The sequence below is a fragment of the Palaemon carinicauda genome, chromosome 30 (genome assembly GCF_036898095.1).
Source record: "Palaemon carinicauda isolate YSFRI2023 chromosome 30, ASM3689809v2, whole genome shotgun sequence".
Classification (NCBI taxonomy): Eukaryota; Metazoa; Arthropoda; class Malacostraca; order Decapoda; family Palaemonidae; genus Palaemon; species Palaemon carinicauda.
In genome coordinates this window covers 28,919,643-28,939,302 of record NC_090754.1, presented here as the reverse complement: position 1 = coordinate 28,939,302, position 19,660 = coordinate 28,919,643, and the positions used below count along the sequence as shown (strand labels likewise).

General features: G+C 45.4%; 1 protein-coding gene across 4 annotated transcripts in view; it reads right to left on the bottom strand.

Moving 5' to 3' along the window:
* The window catches only part of Tango2 (transport and golgi organization 2), an 83,313-nt gene that overhangs the window by 40,878 nt on the left and 22,775 nt on the right, over positions 1-19,660 (bottom strand). For all 4 annotated transcript variants that reach the window (XM_068353550.1, XM_068353547.1, XM_068353548.1 and 1 more), the window contains exon 2: positions 14,207-14,356. In XM_068353550.1, coding sequence (XP_068209651.1) covers positions 14,207-14,348 — 142 coding nt within the window. In that variant the 5' untranslated portion in view covers positions 14,349-14,356. The remainder of the gene's footprint in view (positions 1-14,206; positions 14,357-19,660) is intronic.

Genomic DNA, 19,660 nt, shown 5'->3' with positions numbered 1-19,660 from the left:
CAACTGTACAACAGGGAATAGACACATTTTCATGACAAAATTCATTTTTTGGGCTTGAGCCATGTTGTCCTGATGGAAATTCCTTCGGGCAGCTTCCTACAGTATAATATTTCTGTGAGTGATATTACAAGAGAAATACCGTCAGGTATCACGGAGTTCTAACCCCCGGAACGACTATCCTAAGATATTGTGTATAATCAGGGACGTATCCGTAGATAACCATAGATATCTGCACTCCAAACAGACTTAACTCAGTCTAGGAATCTAAGGAGGAGGATAGGTGAGGAGCCGTTACATATCCTCTCCCTTCATAGTACTACTCGTCTCTGATAAACTCATTCCAATTTTCGCAGCTTACCTACGTGCTTGTTTCTTTGTCAAGAGCGCCTTTTCTCAGCTTTTTGGAGTTTTTCCTTGCATGATGGCTTCCCTTTAGTCGTCAAAGTTGAGTAACCTTCTCTTTCACAGTTTGATTTAGCTGTACAGTAACTGCTTTTGATCCCTTCGGGGAGTGGTTATTTGACTTTTTTATGGCAATGAGGGAGTGGAGCGCTCCAAGTCCAGCTTGCTTTTGGGTGCCATTTTATTTTATGTTCACTTAGTTTAATTTCACCAGTTTCAAGTTAGCTAGCTTTATTTTGGCGTTGCGATGCCTTGGCCTCTGTTTTTTGTTTGCTTTCACTACGCTTTATGGTAGTTTAAGTTTTAGTTTTATGCGTGTTGGTGCCGGCTAGCCTAGCTTAGAGATTGGTAGTTTTGTCAGAGACGGGTTCGCCGATGGCGATCAGGTTGTTCTTACTGGTCTCGTTGGCAGTGGTCTTTTTACCTTTAAAGGGTTTTTTCCTCGGTTATACTAGTTTACTGAGCCCCTTATGTCTGCTGCCTTCGATGCTCCGGTTTTTCGGCCTATTAGGCTTAGCCTAGCCGTCGTTGGCGAATCCGTTGGTCCACCATGCTGCATTTGTTCACGATCTCCCATGCTAGGACTGTGCAGTTCTTTAGAGCTCCCATTTACGAAAGGTGAGCTCTTCTTGTCGGTGTGCCGACTTTCCTGTACTGCCCTACTTTCCTAGCCTCTGGGATTTCTCGATCGACCTGCGGCATTGACCTTTTAGTCTTAACCTAGCCCTTGGTGGCGATTGGATTAGTCCTCGTTGGCGAATTCGTTGGGCCGCCATGCTACATACGTTCTTGATCTCCCATACTAGGACTGTGCAGTTTTTTTGGGGTTCCCCTTTGTGAAGGGTGATCTCTGCATGTCAGTGTTCCGACTTACCTGTTCTGCCGTTCCATCATAGCCTTTGGGATTTCTCGACTGACCTGTGGCATCGACCTACTAGGCTTAGCCATTCTGCATTCACTCGTGGTCTCTTGTGCTAGGACTGCGCAGTCCATTGGAGCTCCCCTTTGCAAAGGGTGATCTCATCATGTCGGTGCGCCGACTTACATGTACTGTTTACCTCCTAGCCTCTGAGAATTCTCAATAGAACGGCTCTGACGGCATGGCATTTATTTTGATGCATGGGTATAGCTTCTCCATGTCATCACCTCTCATTTTATCCTAGCCTTTCCAGGACGGACATGGCATGAATTTTATCATTATGCTGCTGTGTTTTTGCTTTTGTTGATTGATTGATTAATTTGAAGTTCTCTGTCATCCTGACATTGAAGGTCATTGACGCCGATATCATATATTATAAATAAAGATTAAAAGAATATTCAATTAAAATCAGAGAAGTAAATGTGTTATAAAAGTTAAAGAGTATTAAGAATACCTGCTTCTGATATAAATTTAAAAATGCCACTAGAAGTAAATATGTTATAAAAGCTAAATAGCATTAAGAAGACCCGCCACTGATATCAATTTAAAAATGCCACTAGCATTGTACGACACATCATGTCCAAGGATCTTGACCAGGATGAACCTGCCATCCTCACCTCGAACCTCAAACAGATATTTATTTCTCAAGTTATTATAATTGGGGCATTCAGTCAACAAATGCCTCACTGTTAAAGGTACCAAACAGTCATCGCAATACGGTTGGTGTTGGCCCTTCAGAAGAAACTCGTGTGTCAACAATGTTTGACCAGTGCGGAGACGACAAAGAGACGTCTCCCACTTTCAGGGCATCATGTTATATCTCCATGGAGATATGACATTTTTGGGCTCAGCCATATCGTCGTGATGGAAGGTTCCTTTAGGCAGCTTTCTAAGGGATATTTGGCTACAGTGATACTCCCAGAGAATTGACCACAGGTCTCCAGAATTTTAACTCATGGCACGAGTATCCTTAAAATAACTCTTAAGGATATCGCATAATATCAGGGGACGTATTTCTTGATACGAAACATGGCAATCTTCACCCCAAATGGAGATTTCGCTCTGAGGGGGAAGAGTGGCGAATTTGAAGGGGAGCCGTTATCAAGGTTACCTGGTGGATCCCCTCCCGGTACCACCCCTGCGAACCATTCCTTTTGAAGTAGCGAATTAAGCACGGTGTATCTCCCAACTGCTCTCGGTTTTGTTACTATTTCAAGGATTATTACTATACAATCTCCAGCATCTTCATCCTCTGGAAAGTTGAGTATTTAATGTTTCCTGTGTATAATTTTTGGCTCCCTTCTCACAGTTAAATTAGCATAATTTACATGTGTTTAGCGGAGCAGAGCCATCACCGGAGGCGGCCATTTTGGACCGCTTTCGTACGCCATAAATGCTTTTTTGGGCTCAGCCATGTCATTTTGATGGAAGGTTCCTTTAGGTAGCTTTCTAAGGAATATTTGACTAAAGTGATACTCCCAGAGAATGACCACAGGTCTCCAGAATTCTAACTCATGGCGTGAGTATCTTTAAAATGACTCTTAAGGATATCGCATAATATCAAGGGACGTATTTCTTGATATGACACATGGCAATCTTCACCCTGAATAGAGTTTTCACTCTGAGGGGGAAGAGTGGCGAATTTGAAGGGGAGCCGTTATCAAGGTTACCCGGTGGATCCCCTCCCGGTACCACCCCGGTGAACTATTCCTTTTGTAGTAGCGAATTAAGCACGGTGTATCTCACAAATGCTCTCGGTTTTGTTACTATCTCAAGGATTATTACTATGCAATCTCCAGCTTCTTCATCCTCTGGAAAGTTGAGTATTTAATCTTTCCTGTGTATAATTTTTGGCTCCCTTCTCAGTTAAATTAGCATAATTTAGATGTGTTTAGTGGAGCAGAACCAGCACCGGAGGCGGCCATTTTAGACCGCTGTCGTACGCCATAAATGCTTTATTTAGTTAGTAGTACGATGTCCCCGGTATTTAGCTTTAACGAAGTATAGCTATTTAGGCAAATTATACTAGTGAACATAAGATTACATATGTAATATTTCCTCTTCTGTTAAACGTTTCGACCATATACGATAGGGCCTCGGTGACGTAACGTAACCGAGATCCTGACTTGAGTTAGGCTAGCCTAATGCATTTTAGTACAGTATACGTTAGTAACGTTATCCCCGTTTATCCTCTTGTATCGTTTTATTGACTAAATCGGAGATAGCACATCTAGAATTACTAAAATAATTCTTTACTCGTCTCTTTTAGAGATTTAAGGATAAACCCTTCCTTCCCTCTGAGTGCCGCCATTAGGCGGCAACCCTATCTTTGGTCTTGCCATAGAGTAGTGTACTCTGGCTTGACTGGGATAGTGTTTCTGTCTTTCCTCTTTGCCGGTAGGAATCTCGGCTTTGAATTACGACAGTAACTCAGAATATTCAGTCTTGTTGCCGGCAACTCTACCGATGGGGGATTAGTCATTCCCCTGCCGGTTTCACAGTTGCCGGCATAGGAAGCCCGGTTCCCCTAGTCCACAACCGAAAGTGGTAGTACAGTTGCCGCCACCTTCTCCCTTGTGGTCTAGAAGACATGTCTTATATCCGGCAATGTCTTAGGCTGAGGAATCGTTATTCTTCTGCCGCCCAAGATGGCACCGGCATAGGAAACTATGTTTCCTTGTTTTGCGGCTGACAATGGGAGGCAGATGTGCCGCCTTCTTTATATGCAAACATATAAGACCTTGTATTCTACAATCTCCCTGCTTGTCGGGCTGATTACGATGCCGGCCGGGCTACTACAAAGGCGGCTAGATTGCCGCTTCGACCTTTCCCCTAATGGAAGCAAGGCTCCGGGAAAGGTTGTGCCGGCCATGACGGCCGCCGGTGGGAGACCAATTAAAACTTTGAGTATTCTTCAGTCCTCTCTTGGACTGCCATCCACAATCCCTGTAACCGGCAGTGCAGCCGGCAACAGAATTTGTGGCTGGATGGAAACTAGAATGAATACATTCTTTCCCCTTCCATTTGAATCCTCATTCTGGAAAGAAAGCAGTAGAGACAGTAGTCCCTACAACCTTTATTATTGTACTAAACTATAATAATACGGTAGCCCTTCTATCCATTCTTTCTCTTTCTCTGTCGGCTAGTGCCACCAGGTACTAGCCTAGCCGGTAGTATGCCGGCAGAACTACAGTATAAGACAATACAGTAGCCAGTATTCCTGCAGTATAGAAATACAGCTAGTAGAAAACTACAGTATATAATATACAGTAGTATGATTTTCCAATATATTCTGTGTGTCCTTTCACAGTCCATTGTAGAGACCGCTAAGCAAATGTAGAAGTGAAGTATTCCTTCAACATTCTAATGTATCCTAGATCATTAGAACATAAAATCTTTACCCTACAGTATTAATATTCACTTGTGGGAGAGTTAGTGCTAGTATACACTGACTCCAGCTCTACGCACGAGAGCTATTCCACCCTACATTTCCCTCATAAGGAAATTTTAAAATATTAATATTGAGGGAGGTCACAGCAATTGCCTGGACAGGAAACCCAGATATGTGTCTTTCCTATTTCCTATCTAGCTTACTATCCTAAGCTATAATTATAATAGTAATGATTACTATTTAATACGTGTGTATAATATATTATCAATATGATAATTACCCCATACTCATTTCACTCTTCCCTTCCTTACAGGAGGAGGGCAAGGTGAAGTGTGCAGTCCTGTCCTGCAACCACAAAAGTAGGACCTTTTATGGCCAAAAGATGTGCAGGTCTCATGCTCCCCGCTGCATCTTATTTGGATCCGTGATTGATTGATTGATTGAAAGTTTTCTGGCATCCTGATAACTAAGGTCATTGACGCCGATAGCATTTATTATATATGCAAAATAAAAGAGAATTCAATTAAAACCATAAAAGTTAAGAAGTCATTATAATAATTGAATAGTTTTCAGAAGACCTGCTTCTGAAACAAATCTAAAAATTCCGCTCTCATAGTAAGACACATCATGTCCAAGATATCTATTTCTTAAGTTAGTAAAATTAGGGCATTCGGTCAACAAATGCCTCACTGTTAAAGGTACTAAACAGTCCTCGTAATACGGTTGGCGTTGGCCCTTCAGCAGAAACTCGTGTGTCAACCGTGTGTGACCAATACGGAGACGACAAAGAGTCGTCTCCCATTTTCGGGGTATCATGTTATACCTCCAAGGTAATATGATATACTGGCCATTTACCTTTAACACAGGTGGTGGGTTTGGTGTGAATTTGCCTGCTATCTTTTTGCCTTAACTCCACACAGATGATGTTGGTGTTCTACTGTTAATGGAGGAAACAAATGACATCCAAGACTGGTGCCTAGCTTCCTTCATGGCGCAACGGAACTGTGCCCTTCATTTCTTGTATGTGACTAAATTCTCCTCAGTACGGCACATGCGCAATCGAGTTAAGGACTTTCTTGTGGCTCTGTGCAGGGCAGTTAGTTCTGATGACCACTAGGGGACTGGTTGTCATCTGAATATCCCTGTTGTTTTTGGAATGGAATTCACTCCTGCTGTGTGAAGTTCCATGAAGTAAGTCTATGGCATCGTCAACACTTTCAAACTGTTCTGCATTTCCTTCAATTTCACTTAACTCCCAAAATCTATTCCAGCCAGCCTTATCAAGATTCCATCGAGGCAATCTCTGTAAAGGTGGACCATTGTTGGTGTTTATAATGATTGGTGCACGATCACTAGTATGCCAATCATCTAATGTTCTCCAATTAAAATCGAGAAGACAGTTAGAGCTTGCAACTGATAGGTCAAAGCAGGACAAGGTACCTGTCTGTACATGAAAATGTGTGGGCTCTCCTGTATTAAGGAGTCCTACATCTTCATTCTCCAAAATTGATGATATAATATTACCCCTTGCATTTGCCAAAACATCACCCCATAAAGGATGTCTACTATCAAGATCTCCTAGTAAGAGAAATGGCTGTGGAAGTTGTTTAATCACTTCGACTATATTATCATATGAGATGTTATCATTTGGAGGCAAGTAAAGAGAACAGATTGTGTATTTTCTCCCTATATCAATCTGTACAACCACTGCCTGCAGAGGGGTACATATAGACAAAGATATATGGGGAACATCTCGACGAACGTATATAAGACTTCCCCCATGGCTCCCTGCTTGTTGATCAAAGTCAGAAAGTTTAGGGAGATTCTCGCTAAACTGTCGTCTAGCGATGTCTGCGTCCAGTTTCCCTACTGAGAAGGTTAAGTGGACTTCCTTCCATTCCTTCTCTTGCATGGGCGAGGCTAACGACACAGGCCTGCACTCCTCTATTGCAGGGCATGGTTTGCCTGCCTCCACTGCCTTGGCAACAGATTTAAATGCCTTCAACGTAAAGGGGCCGGCTATTGAAGCTTGAGCAAGAAAGGTAAGGTGTTTCTTGCTCAGGGCGGACACTTTCGAAACCGAATAGCCCGCCTTTCTCAAGCTACTTGACAAGAGAGCCTGTGCCTTATCGTGGTCGAAAACCATGACCTCCTTCGGTTCCATCTCCTCCTTTGGCATTGGTTCATGCTTCAGTCGAATGAAGCAATCAGGGTAGGCGTTAAAGCTTGGCCAAAACTGGATGTCGTCTAAGGGGACGGCTCCCATCTTCTCCGAGATGTAGAGTTTGCCGTTCGTAATCGGCATAAACTCCGCATACCTCCAGGGATTGGTTTTGGAGCAGGCTGGGAGGTCTTGGACTCTGGGTCGCTTGTATGACTCTCGGGAGGCAATAAGTGGAGCTTCACAGAGCTCTCTCTCGAATCTCGCTTCCTTGCTTCGCCTTGTTTGCGAATGTTCTCCATTAAAGCCGTAAGACGGGCCAGTGCCTGGCTCATGTTGTCCAATGGAGGGGTAGAAGCTGAAGATGTCGAGGGTAACGGCTCCGGTGCCGGCACAGACGGAAGGAACTCCGACTCGACATCATCATATTCTTCTGGAGGTAGAGTAGACTCCTCGTCAGGATCATCCGTTAATAGATCCTTTTCAGTGTCCCTATACACTTCTGACATCCTTTCCACCTGGTGGATGTCCATACTTTGCAACGCCTCACTGACATCCGACTCTATGGCAATCTGGACGCAGGGAGGTCTGGGTCGTGCTTGGGGCACAACAATTTCACTACCCGCTTTCAGGAACAGCAAGCTACGCATCCTATCGTTAGGTAGGTATGGTCCCGGAGAGTTCTTCTGGAACCCTCTTACCCATTTGCGCAGCCTTTCACGTGCCGCATCCCCCGACTCCGCTGACTTGGGGTCGTCGAAACCTTCGGTTACCAAGGTCTGGCAGATATTGCAGACTTGGGGTTCCCAATATTGCAGGGATTCGGTAATGATGGTGCAAGGGGCATGAGACCTGTACGCTTTGTGACCGTGGAAGTTCCTACTCCTATGGTTGCAGAAGATTGCATCGCATTCCATCTGGGGTTCCTCCTCTAAAGAAAGGAAAATCAAATGAGTATGCGATTGTTTATCTCAAATGATAAACAGATATGCAAATATTAATATTTTAACCATTATAGCTTAGGATAGTAAGCCAGAAAGAAATTGGGAAAGACACATACTTGTGTATCCCTTCCAGCCAATTGCTGTGACCTTCCCCCCCCCCCCCCCCTATTAAGGATATAGAGTTTCCTTTATCAGGGCAACTCAGAAGAGAAGGGTTCTAACCTCTAGGGATAGAAAAAGTGTACACTGCCACTGACCCTTCTTAATTATTTAATATTGTGGGGTAAGTATTAACTGATTTCTAATCAGAGTGTTGAAGGAATTCTATTCTTTCAATATAGGATTGATCTCAGCAAAAGACTGTACAAGGATACACAAGGTATGTTGAAAAATAACTACTGTATAATAAATACTGCAGTTTTCTGTCAGCAGTATATACTATACTGCAAATATACTGGCTACTGTATAATCATATACTGTAGTTCAGCCGGCATGTTGCCGGCAGGGCTAGCACCTGGCGGCACAGTCCGGCTGGCATGTCGCCAGCTGGGTAGTACCTGGTGGTACTGGTCCAGCCGGCATGCCGCCGACCGAGTAAGTACCTGATGGCACCGGCCCAGCCGGCATGCTGCCAGCTAGGTTAGTACCTGGCGGCACTAGCTGACAAAGAAAGAAAAAGCATGGAGTCAAGGGCTGCCTTATCAAATTGCATGTTTACAATAAAAAAAGGGTGTAAGTATATAACCTTACTGCCTTCCTCCAGAATGAGGGTTCAAATGGAAGGGGAGAATGCATCATTCAGGCTTCCATCCAGCCGCAAGATCCGTTGCCGGCATTGCCGGTTTCAGGAATGTTGATGGCAGTCCAAGGGAGGACTGAAGAACCTTCAGCAGAAGGGTCTCCCACCGGCAGCCGTCACAGCCGGCACAACCTTCCCGGAGCCTTGTGTCCATAAAGGAAAGACTGAATGACTAAACAGCTGCTTATGTAGGAGCCCGGCCGGCACCGCAACCTACCCGGCAAGCGGTGAGATTGTAGGACAACGGCCACACGGTTGCGATGGCTAAGTCATCGCTAAAGGACAGAGAGGGGAAGGGAAAAGGGTCCTGTATCAAGTGTAAAAGAAGGTGGCAGGACTGCCGCCACTTCCACACAAGTGAAACAATGTTTTAGTATCGGCACCATCCTAGGCGGCAGAAGAATATTTATTCTTCAGCCTAGGGTCTGCCGAATCTATCAAGTGTAGAAGGCGGCAGAATTGCCGCCACTTCCACACGAGAGAAACAATGTTTCAGTATCGGCGACATCCTAGGCGGCAGAAGTACAGGTATATCTATTCTTCAGTCTAGGGTCTGCCGACACAGGACTAGTCTTCTAGACCGCAGGGGAGAAGGTGACGGCATCATACTACCACTTCAGGTGCGACCTAGGGAGGCTTAGCTTCCTATGCCGGCAGCTGTAAGCCGGCAAAGGAGTGACTACTCGCCCTGCTGCTCTGCCGCCGGCAGATAGACTGAATACTCTGAGGTTCTGTCGAAAACCAAAGCCGGGATCACACTGGCAAAGGTGGGAGACAGAAAACCCTAGCCTAGTCAAGCCGGAGCGAACTACTCTATAGCAAGACCAGATAGGGTTGTCGCCTACGGCGACACTCAGAGGGAAAGAGGAATTACCCTTACATCTCCACAGGAGACAAGTATCGAGTTATATAATTCTAGGAGACGTACTATCTCCTGTTTAATTGATAAAACGATACACGAGGGTTAACAGGGATAATGTCTGAAAGTATCTTACAGCACATAGGCTTGGTAGCCTAGTGCGAGACGAGATCTCGGTTACCTAAATCGCCGAAACTCTTAACGTATACGATCGACAAAAGGAAGAGGAAATTATGCATAAAATATATCTTTACTAGTATAATTGTGCCTAAATAGCTTTCATAATTTATTAATGCTATCACAACCGGGAAAGTCGTTCTGCTAACTAAATAACACATGCATAACGAACGACAGTGCCCATGGCGCCTCCAGTGACAGGCCTAGCTCCTTAACACAATAAATTACACTAATTTCACTGTGAAGCAGAAGCTAAAAATTATACACTGTAAAGAATAAATACTCAACTTTCCAGAGGCAAAGGAAGCTGGAGATTGCATAATAAACGGATTTTGAGCGAAGCGAAAAATCTACTTTTGGGTGAGATAGCCATGTCGTCCTGATGGAAGTTCCTTTAAAGTAGCTTCCTAGGGTATATTTAACTACAGTGATATTCCCAGAGAATTTTACCTTAAGGTACCCAGAATTCTAACTCCTGGAGTGAATATCCCTAATTTACTCTTATAGGGATATTGCATAATATCAGAGGACGTATTCTTGACACGCCACATAGCTATCTTCACCCCGAATAGCGTTAACGCTTCGAGAGGGGAAAGTGGCAAGAAACGAAAGGGGAGCCGTTATCAAGGTACCTCTCCTCCCCGTTTCAAGTCTGTATATGACGTCATCAATGGCGCCATGTTTATTCCTTGTAGCGATAAGCGAGGTGCTACAGATACTGTACCATTGTGAGAGTCCTTTAGCCCTTTTTATAAAAAGGAAGGGTGGGTCCATCAGGACGACATGGCTATCTCACCCAAAAATAGATTTTTCGCTTCACTCAAAATTCGTTTTTTTGGGCTCAGGCCATGTCGTCCTGATTGAAGTTTAAAGAGCATTACTGTATCTGTGGATTTTTATTATGCGCCTTGTCCTCAAGACAGAATTTCCTTGGACGATTTAGACCTAGAGACCAATGATGTTACCGTCATACATCATTCCTTCTAAACATAAACAATGTTAGAGCTTCCTGCCCCCTACAGTGAAGAGTCATGCTAGACTCTGGAAAAGTCTCGAGGATGCTGAGCAGACAGACCGGTATATAGGTCTCGACCTATACCTTCTAAAGCAAAGTTTGTATTGAAAACTCACCAATGTGCGTATGTAATACTGACACCTCCCCCGGTATCCAGAATTTGACTTATGTACCGACAAAAGGTTTGTATCCATACAGGAACAAAGATTATATATCAGTTATCATCACATTCAGAGTATACTGGCCTGTCCTATATAAGGACTGGCCAAAATCAATGAGTGTTTATCTACACGAAGGAACAATCTTTCAAGATTTTCTTTTATTATCAAACCATATCCAAAGGGCAAATAAGACGCAAAGTTCATTTAGAACTAGTTTATCGACAAACAATAAATTGATAGATCAATCAACATTTATATGGAGTTATAAAATGTGGATGAAATAAATTGAAGCATAAAGATAACAGTAATACAGGAAATACTTGTTTCATCTGAAAAGGAAACATATTAATGCCACTTGAAAACGAAAATGTTAATAATTTTCATTAATTTCTGTCATTACTGTCTATTCACACTTGCGTAAAAATGCATGGCACACGTATTATGCATTATGCTTATTTCACCTTTGTGTATGGAAGAGTCCATAAGGACACCTTAGTGGCCTTTCACTTAGCATGTTGTACCATCCAGGGACCACACACACACACCCTTAAATTAATCGTCCCAATCAATTTCACTGTTCCTCGCAGAACTAAGCAACAGGTTTAAGAACACTACCTGCTGCCACCACAGACCTCTTCAATTCCTCTACCTGCTTTGCGTAATGCCTAAAAAATACTCTGGATGACTTCCAGCCAGTGTACGAGCGAAGGTGTTCGTAGTTCATATTATTAAAAAAGTTCAGGGATGAGGCAATTTTTCTTGGATCATGACCTGCGGGTGTACCGTCCGGATCTGCTCTGCGAATAAAGTAGGTGATCTTCGCCCTTAATTGTCTCAGAGACAAATTCGAACCAGAAGTTTCTCTCTTAAAAAGCTGTCCTCCCTTAAAGTCTGAAGTTCTACGAAGATAGACCTTTAGGCACTCTACTGGACATAGAGAGACATCTTCCTTCAGAGGGCAGATTCTCCAGGGACCCCACCTTTTGGTGGGTAGCTCATTTTTGGCAAGAAATGTTGGGTCAGGAAAAAGATTCAGTTTTCCCCCTTCTAAGAACTGAATATGACCTTCATCTCTCGAGAGGGCCACTATTTCGCTAACTCTGGCCCCCGAGGCTAGTGCAAATAGAAATACAGTATAACTTTTTGGGTCAAATCTTTCAAAGCGCAATCTTCGTTGTTCAACATTGAAGCGAAGTGAAGAACCTTATCCAAAGACCATGAAATGGGTTTTGGAGGTGCTGCCAGCCTGAGTCTAGCACAGGCCTTGGGAATCTTGTTAAAGATTTCATTAGAGAAGTCGACCTGAAAGGCATACAATAAGGGTCTTGTCAAGGCAGACTTACACGTAGATATCGTGTTGGCTGCTAAACCTTGTTCATGAAGGTGAATAAAGAAAGATAAACAGAAATCCGTCAAGATTTCTTTTGGATTCTTCGCCTTGACAACGGACACCCATTTCTTCCATGACGACTCATATTGTCTTCTGGTAGATTTGGATTTGTATTCTTCTAAGAAGTTTAGTGTCTCTCGAGATCCCGAATCTTTTCTTCACCGCTCAAGAGAGAAAATCATGGGATGAAGGTTTCGGGTTTTCTGTGATGAAGCGAAGACAGTCGACTTCTGTACTTGCTGAGTCAGAACTGGATCCGGCAATGGCACAAACTTCAGCCGTAGTTCTAACACCAGAGGAAACTAGACGCTGTTTGGCCACTTGTGAGCCACTATCGCGGCTGTTCCCCTGAATGATCTCAGTTTGTCGAGGACTTTCAGTAGAAAGTTGGATGGAAGGAACAGGGAAATCCTGGACCATCTGTTCCAATCGAGGGACATTGCATCCACTGCTTCAGCTAGAGGATCCTCGTACGGGGCCACATAACGATGTATCTTCTTGTTGTCGCTCGTCGCAAAGAGGTCTATCTGCAGTTCCGGGACTTGACGTAAGATGAGGGAGAACGATCCTGCGTCTAGGGACCATTCTAACTCTATCGGAGTGAACCTGGATAGAGCGTCTGCCGTCACGTTGCGGAACCTTAAAGGTGAACTGCTGATAAGTGCCATCTCTTCTTTTCCGCCAAACGGAAGATGGCCAACATCACTTGGTTGATTTGAGGTGATCTCAAACCTTGGCGATTCAGGCATCTCACTATCACCTCGCTGTCCAGGACCAGTCTTATATGGGTCGAGTGGCGAGGAGATAATTTCTTCAGAGTAAGAAATACTGCCATGGCTTCCAGAATGTTGATATGAAAGGTCTTTAATAGATTGGACCAAGCTCCTTGGACTTTCCTTTGGTGAGAGTGACCTCCCCATCCTTCCTTTGAAGCGTCTGTGTGGATGATGACTGAAGGTGGAGGTGGCTGAAGAAGTATCGATTTCTTCAGGTGTTTGGCTTTGGACCACAGCTTGAGAAGCGATCGCAATCGAGTCGGTAATGGTCTTCTCAGATCTCTTCGAGCGTTTGATGCGTATCTTCTCCAGACTCCTGTTGCATCCTTTAGCTATGCTCGTAGCACTGGGTCTGTCACTGAAGCAAACTGTAGAGAGCCCAGCACTCTCTCCTGTTCGCGTCTTGATATCCGTTTGGATTCCAGAAGTCTCTTGACAGATCCCACTATCTCTTTCCTTTTCTTTAGTGGAATGGAAAGTTGATGTGACTGTAAATCCCAGTGGATTCCTAACCACTGAAACTTTTGAGTTGGAGATAGTCAAGACTTTTTGGTGTTGATCTTGAATCCTAGACGTTCCAGGAACTGGACCACTCTCTTGGAAGCCTGCATGCATTCCGTCTTGGATGCTGCCCACACCAGCCAATCGTCCAAATAGGCCACTACTTGGACACCCTATAGGCGTATCTGATGAACGGCTGCATTTGCAAGCTTCGTGAACATCCTTGGGGCTATGTTTAGCCCAAAGAGCATGGCTCTGAAGTCATAAAGTCTTCCTTGAAGCTTGAAACCTAGGTAGTAGGAGTCGACGATTGATAGCGGATGGGGTAGTTATCCCTCACTAAAATTATCATGGCTCGTCTTTCAGCTGCGCCGAAAGTATACCCTATAAATAGCAGAGGGTTTGTATCTATGCCTGAACAAATAAAAATTGAAAAGCTTTGGATAGTACACAGCAGTACGTTCGTACTCGTTGCGGCTGAAGACAAAAGTGAGGAGTCTTTGACAGGCAGGTGAGCGGGCTACTTGCCAGCGTTCACCACCTGTCGTTAACTACCTCTTTAACGATTTAACTTCCATTTCAGCTCTGTTGAAGACATTTCTCTATTTCAAAGGACGAAAGGTTTATATACGTATACAGTAGGAACAAATAAAAATAAAGGACTGATAAAGATAACACAATATTAAAAGTACTGTATATGTATATACTCACCTCCCAGTACTTTTGTGCTCCAAAAATGGGCAGGTTTTGTGGGCCTGTCATAAGTTTCATCACGATTATTTACTAGTACAAGTTTGTAACTGCCTTCATTAATGGAAGGATTTACATACATGAAGAGGAGGCACATTATCATATGCACACCTGCAAAATTATGATAAAAAATTATTTCAACAAAATAAAAAATCAGTAAAATATGACAAATTCGCAGACATCTATTTTTCTCAACAACAAAAACCTTTAGCTATTTATTAAGGTATTACTTTAGGCAAAGCTGAAAAGGCAAGCCATTAAAATTTAGCTAGGGTCAACTACCCATCCCACTAGTTAGCAGGGGGTATGGGGGTAGCTTGCTATCCCTTCCACTCACACACCTGTAATTGAGCTCACTTTGCTTGGAGGTAAGACTTCAAGGGGGATAGGGTTGGTGGGTGAGTTTGTATAAATAGCTAAAGGTTTGTATCGTCAGGAAAAATACAAATTATCTCCGAATTTGTCATTTGTTCCGTAACTGGAATACAAACCTTAACTATTTATTAGGGGTGATTCACCCATTAGGAGGATGGACATCCCTGCCAAACTGGCTTTTTGGCTACCCAGGGGCTCCTTATTTTGAATAGGTAAGTACCAAAAGTAAGGAGTCCCTACACCTCGCTAAACCTTGCTATGCAAGGTCTGCGGCCTACGCAAGCTGTGTGTTTAGATAAGCAGTGTGACTGTCAAGGTAAAAGTTATTTCGAGTCCTTGTAGGAAAAACTATTGGATCAAGACTTTCCCAATACCACCTTGTCAGGGTTTGGGGATGCAACAGTATTGACACAATACAAGGAACACAAGGGAGCATGGTTTACCCATAGTGGCTGAGGTCAGCTTGTACAGAGAACCCAAGCTACTGCTTTCCCCATGAGAGGGGAGGATGAAGAAAAGAAAAGGAGCCAGTCATTCCTCTTCATTCACGCACACTAAAGCTAGGTAACAGTGCCCTCAACCTTATGCTACTTGTCCAATAAAGAGCTTGAGGTATTCAACCAGTTGTTGTGCAGCCACCACAGGACTGATAGAGACCACATCATGTTTATGTGGGTCAAGTCTTGCAGGTAATGGGATGTGAAAGTCGCCTGGCGCATTCATGCCCTTGCTTGTACAACCTGCGTCACAGAGTAATCTGCTTTGAAGGTCAAAGGCGTAGCTATGACCCTGACGTCATGGGTTGACATGTTGGAGGAGGATCTGGATTCAGAGCGTAGTTGATGACTCTATGAATCCAGCATTGATGGTGTTTTTGGTGTCTTGTCTCTCCTGGTGCTGACGACAAATGAAGGCACCCGTGTGGGCTCTTGCCGTTCTCTTGAGGTAGAGCCTCAAACCTCTCCCTGGGTACAGTAACAGATGATCTGGATCATGTTACAGAGCGGAGACTCGGTGTCTGGAAGGGGTCGAATCTAGGATACGTCACCTCTGGAGAATGCATCTTGGCAACAAACTCAGGGACGAAACTGAACGTTCTGTCTCAGCCTCTCCTTGAATGGACGATATCAAATGAGAGACCTTGAAGTTCATTGACCCGTTTAGCTGCGGTCAAAGCGAGTAGGGACACTGTCTTCTAAGCTAGGTGGAAATCTGTTGCCTTGTGTAGTGGTTTGTAGGGAGGTCTCCTTAGAGACCGGAGAACTCGAACCATGTTCCGAGGGGGAGGTCTCAATTCCGACTTAGGAAAGGCAAGTTCGTAAGTCCGAACGAGTTAGGAAAGATCTAGCGATGAGGGAATGTCCCTTCCTTTCAGTTTTGAAGGCAAGGCTAAAGGTTGCGTGATCGTCTTTCACTACTGAAACTGAAAGAAATCTTTCCTTCCGCAAAAACTCTAGGATTACGCTATTGCTGGAATAGTGGCATCAAGTGAAGAGATACGCTTTTCCATGACACCAACCACAGAAGACGTTCTACTCTGCCTGGTCGACTGTTGCTGACCTCAGATATCCAGACATCCTCTTTGCAACTTGTTGCGAAAAACCTCTCTGAGTCTCCAGGCGTGCAGTCATAGCAAAGCTATAGCTTGTGGTAGATGTCTAGTGCGGTTGTCTGAGTAGATCATTTCGTGGATAGAGTTCTCTTGGAGGCTCTGTCAGGAGCTGCAGAAGGACCAGAAACCATTCCAAATGATGCCATAGAGGAGCTATTATTGATTGATTTAAAATTTTCTGGCATTCTGACATCTGCGGAGCTATGAGAGTCATTGAGAGGTTGACCGATGTTCTGGCCTTGTTGAATACCCTTCTCATCAGACAGAATGGGGAAAGACGTAACTGTCATTGTTGTCCCCACTGTTGTTGGAATGCATCTTGCCCGAGAGCCTTAGGGTCTGGGACTGGGGAGCAGCGGGAGCCTGAAGTTCAGGGCCGTTACAAGCAGATCAACAGTTGGAGAACCCCACAAAGTCAGGACTTTATAGGCTACTGATGGGACTGTTGAAGGACCAGAAAGACAGCCTTCACCTCTTAAGAGATTTAAGTGAAGGTACTTTTTGGACTCTGGCGAGAGGCCTGAGGTTGTATGGTGCAGCCCGATGGTCTCCCTCTTCTATTGATGTGTGTATGCACAGCATAAAGTCTGGGGAAAGGATGAGAAGGTTTACATCCCTCCGCAGATTCTCATCTGCCACCCACCCCTTGAGGTCCATCGGCTCCTCTGGTCCCATGAAGATCAGAATGACCAGAGAATCAAAGGCCTGATTCAAATTGGATTTGAGTCGTCACTGGAGAGATAGAATCTTGAGGCAGCCGTTAGAAACTAGATGGGCCTGGGATGATAGGTGTCCAAGGAGACATGCCACTTCTGGGCTGGGAGTTCTTCACGACTTGAAAAAGTGTCTTGCGACCTTTCTCAGCTTCGTTAACCTGTCCTTGATGGGAAGGATTTGTGGAGACTGGTGTCTAAAATCATTCTTAGGTATACCAGTCTTCTGTGTGGGAAGTAGGGAAGACTTCTCGAAGTTTACCATCATCGCCAAATCTTGGCAAAATCTCAGGAGTTTGTCTTGGTGCTGAAGAGGTTTGCCACCGAGTCTGCTAGGATCAGCCAGTTGTCCACATAACGAAGGAGACGGATGCTGATCCTGTAAGCCCAGGATGATACTAGGGAACACTCTGGTGAAGACTTAGGGTGCTGTGGAAAGACCAAAGTACAGTGCCCCGAACTGGTATTACCTGTTGTTTAGACTTAATCTCTGATACTTCCTTGAAGATGGATGGTTTGGGATCTGGAAAAATGTTACCTTTAGAACTAGCGTGTACATTAAGACCTGTAGTCTTACCGCTTGTCTCTCACATGGTGTGGACATCGGCCAAAGGGCCCGCTCCTTTGAGGATCCCTTCATATAGGAGCTTGTTGAAGCTGGGGTGATGCTGTTCCTTTGAACGTTGACAATGGTCTAAGGCCGGTTATCATGGCCACTGTACAGTTGGAGAGTGCTCGTAAGTAGTCACCTGTCGACGTTTCAAGATGGTATTTGCCTACAAGTTCGAGACTTGGTGGGCAAGAAACTCGATGGTGCGAGTACCTGAGAGGAGGAAGGTTCTATAGCCTTTCTGGTACCTTTTTTGGAAAATCCTCGGTCCGTACCAGGATTCCCAAGGTCCCCAACCAAAGATCAAGTCACGAAGTAGCCTGCATAGCATACTTTGTGACTTTCTCCTGGTTGAGGATCTTTGCTGCCTTGGAAGGTCTCTTTATGGAGATCCCCTTGGTCAGCTTTTCCAGGGTGGTAGAGTGGAAGACCTGGTCGAGCTTGATTAAGACCTCAAAGTACCTCCTCTGCTGAATGTGAGGAAGTGGGAGGCGCTTGGCAGAATGAGCCCAAACGATAAGAGAAGTCGGAGAGCTGTTAGGCAATCTTAGCCCGAGCACTCTTTAGCTCCTAGGATCAGGGCAAGGCTGCACTGGCCTTTGAGGGATTCTGAGTGCCAAAGATACAATCCAGGACCATGTCTTTTCCCTACCAGGGGATATCTCTGGGTCAGTGAACCCACTGAGAACCCTGATAAGAGTGAGAACTTACCAGAAGGCATGTTCTGACTCTTTCTGCTCCCCCTCTCAAGTGGGACTGGCAGTGAAGTCTCCTTCCTCCACCCCTGAGAGCTCATCTTGGGGTGGGTCGTGGACATCCCTGGAGTGGTCGACAGGTCCTGTGGGTCTGAAAATCATCCTTGCGGAGAAAAAGGTAGGACTCTAACATTGAAGGCCTGTTGAACTTATCCTTCCTCGTTCCTACCAGTGGTGGAGAGCTCTCCGTACGAAGGGAGTCTTCCTCCGAAGGTGGAAGGGAGGACTCCTGTCCCTCACGAGGCTTCTTCGGCAAAGGTAAGACGGGAGAGCATCCGGGAGGAGTTCCAGGAAGGATTGGCAAAGAAGGCCTCACAGGGGTCGGCTTCACTCCAAAAGATGTGATGGCATATGAGACACTTCGTTTCTTCTTCAAAATGAAGCAGCCGAGATTCTTTGCCAGGACTCTGCTGGTGCCGAAGGCTGTTGGGAAATGGCAGAGGCCTCTGAGGAGCGAGTTGAAAAGGCATTCCCGAAGGCCTATACAACAGCATTGGCCATGGCACTGAACCAGAGCTGCTTACTGATGCTGGCGTTGTCTGTGAAGTCGGAATCTTCGGGATCCTGAAGTCCCCTGAAGTGCCCTTTACCTCTTTACCCGGCGGTCGCGCTAAATTGCATTTGCAGGGAAGAGAATGTTAGATGTGACTCTACGCTTAGAGGGCGAATACTTATCCTTCCGTTCCTTCCTATCCTCTGGATGGCGCAACTTCCTTAAAGTTGGAGGCGAGTCACGTTCTGCCTAGTGATGTCTGCTCTGCTTGCGCAATGGTGTGAGCAGGCGAGCTGGTGAGCGCTATCGCGCAGGAGTGTGCTAGCGCGCTGGCAAACACTGGTGTACCCGAGAGCGCTGGCGTGCCTGAGAGCGGTGGTGCGCAGGAGAGTGCTAGTGAGCTGGTGAATGTTGTCGTGTTGGTGAGCTGGTGAGCGCTGTCGCGCTGGCGAGCTGGTGAGCGCTGTCGCGCAGGAGAGCGCTAGCATGCTGGCAAACACTGGTGTGCCCGGGAGCGCTGGCATGCAGGAGAGCGCTAGTAAGCTGGTGAACGTTGTCATGCTGGCGCGCTGGTGAGCTAGTCAGCTGGTGAGCGCTGTCGCGCTGGTGAGCTGGTGAGCACTGGTGAGCGCTGGTGTGCTGGTGAGCGCTGGCACGCTGGTGCGCGGGTGAACGCTGGTATGCTGGCAAAATGGCAAACGCTGGTGCGCTGGAGAGCGCTGAGACACAGGAGTGTGTTGATGTGCTGGTGAGTGCTGATGAGCTGGCAAGCGCTGGTGCTTTGAAGTGCGCTGGACCCTGATCTGGATGTTGGTTGCACGCTGATGAACAGGAAGGCGTTGCGCAGGTGCCTGGGG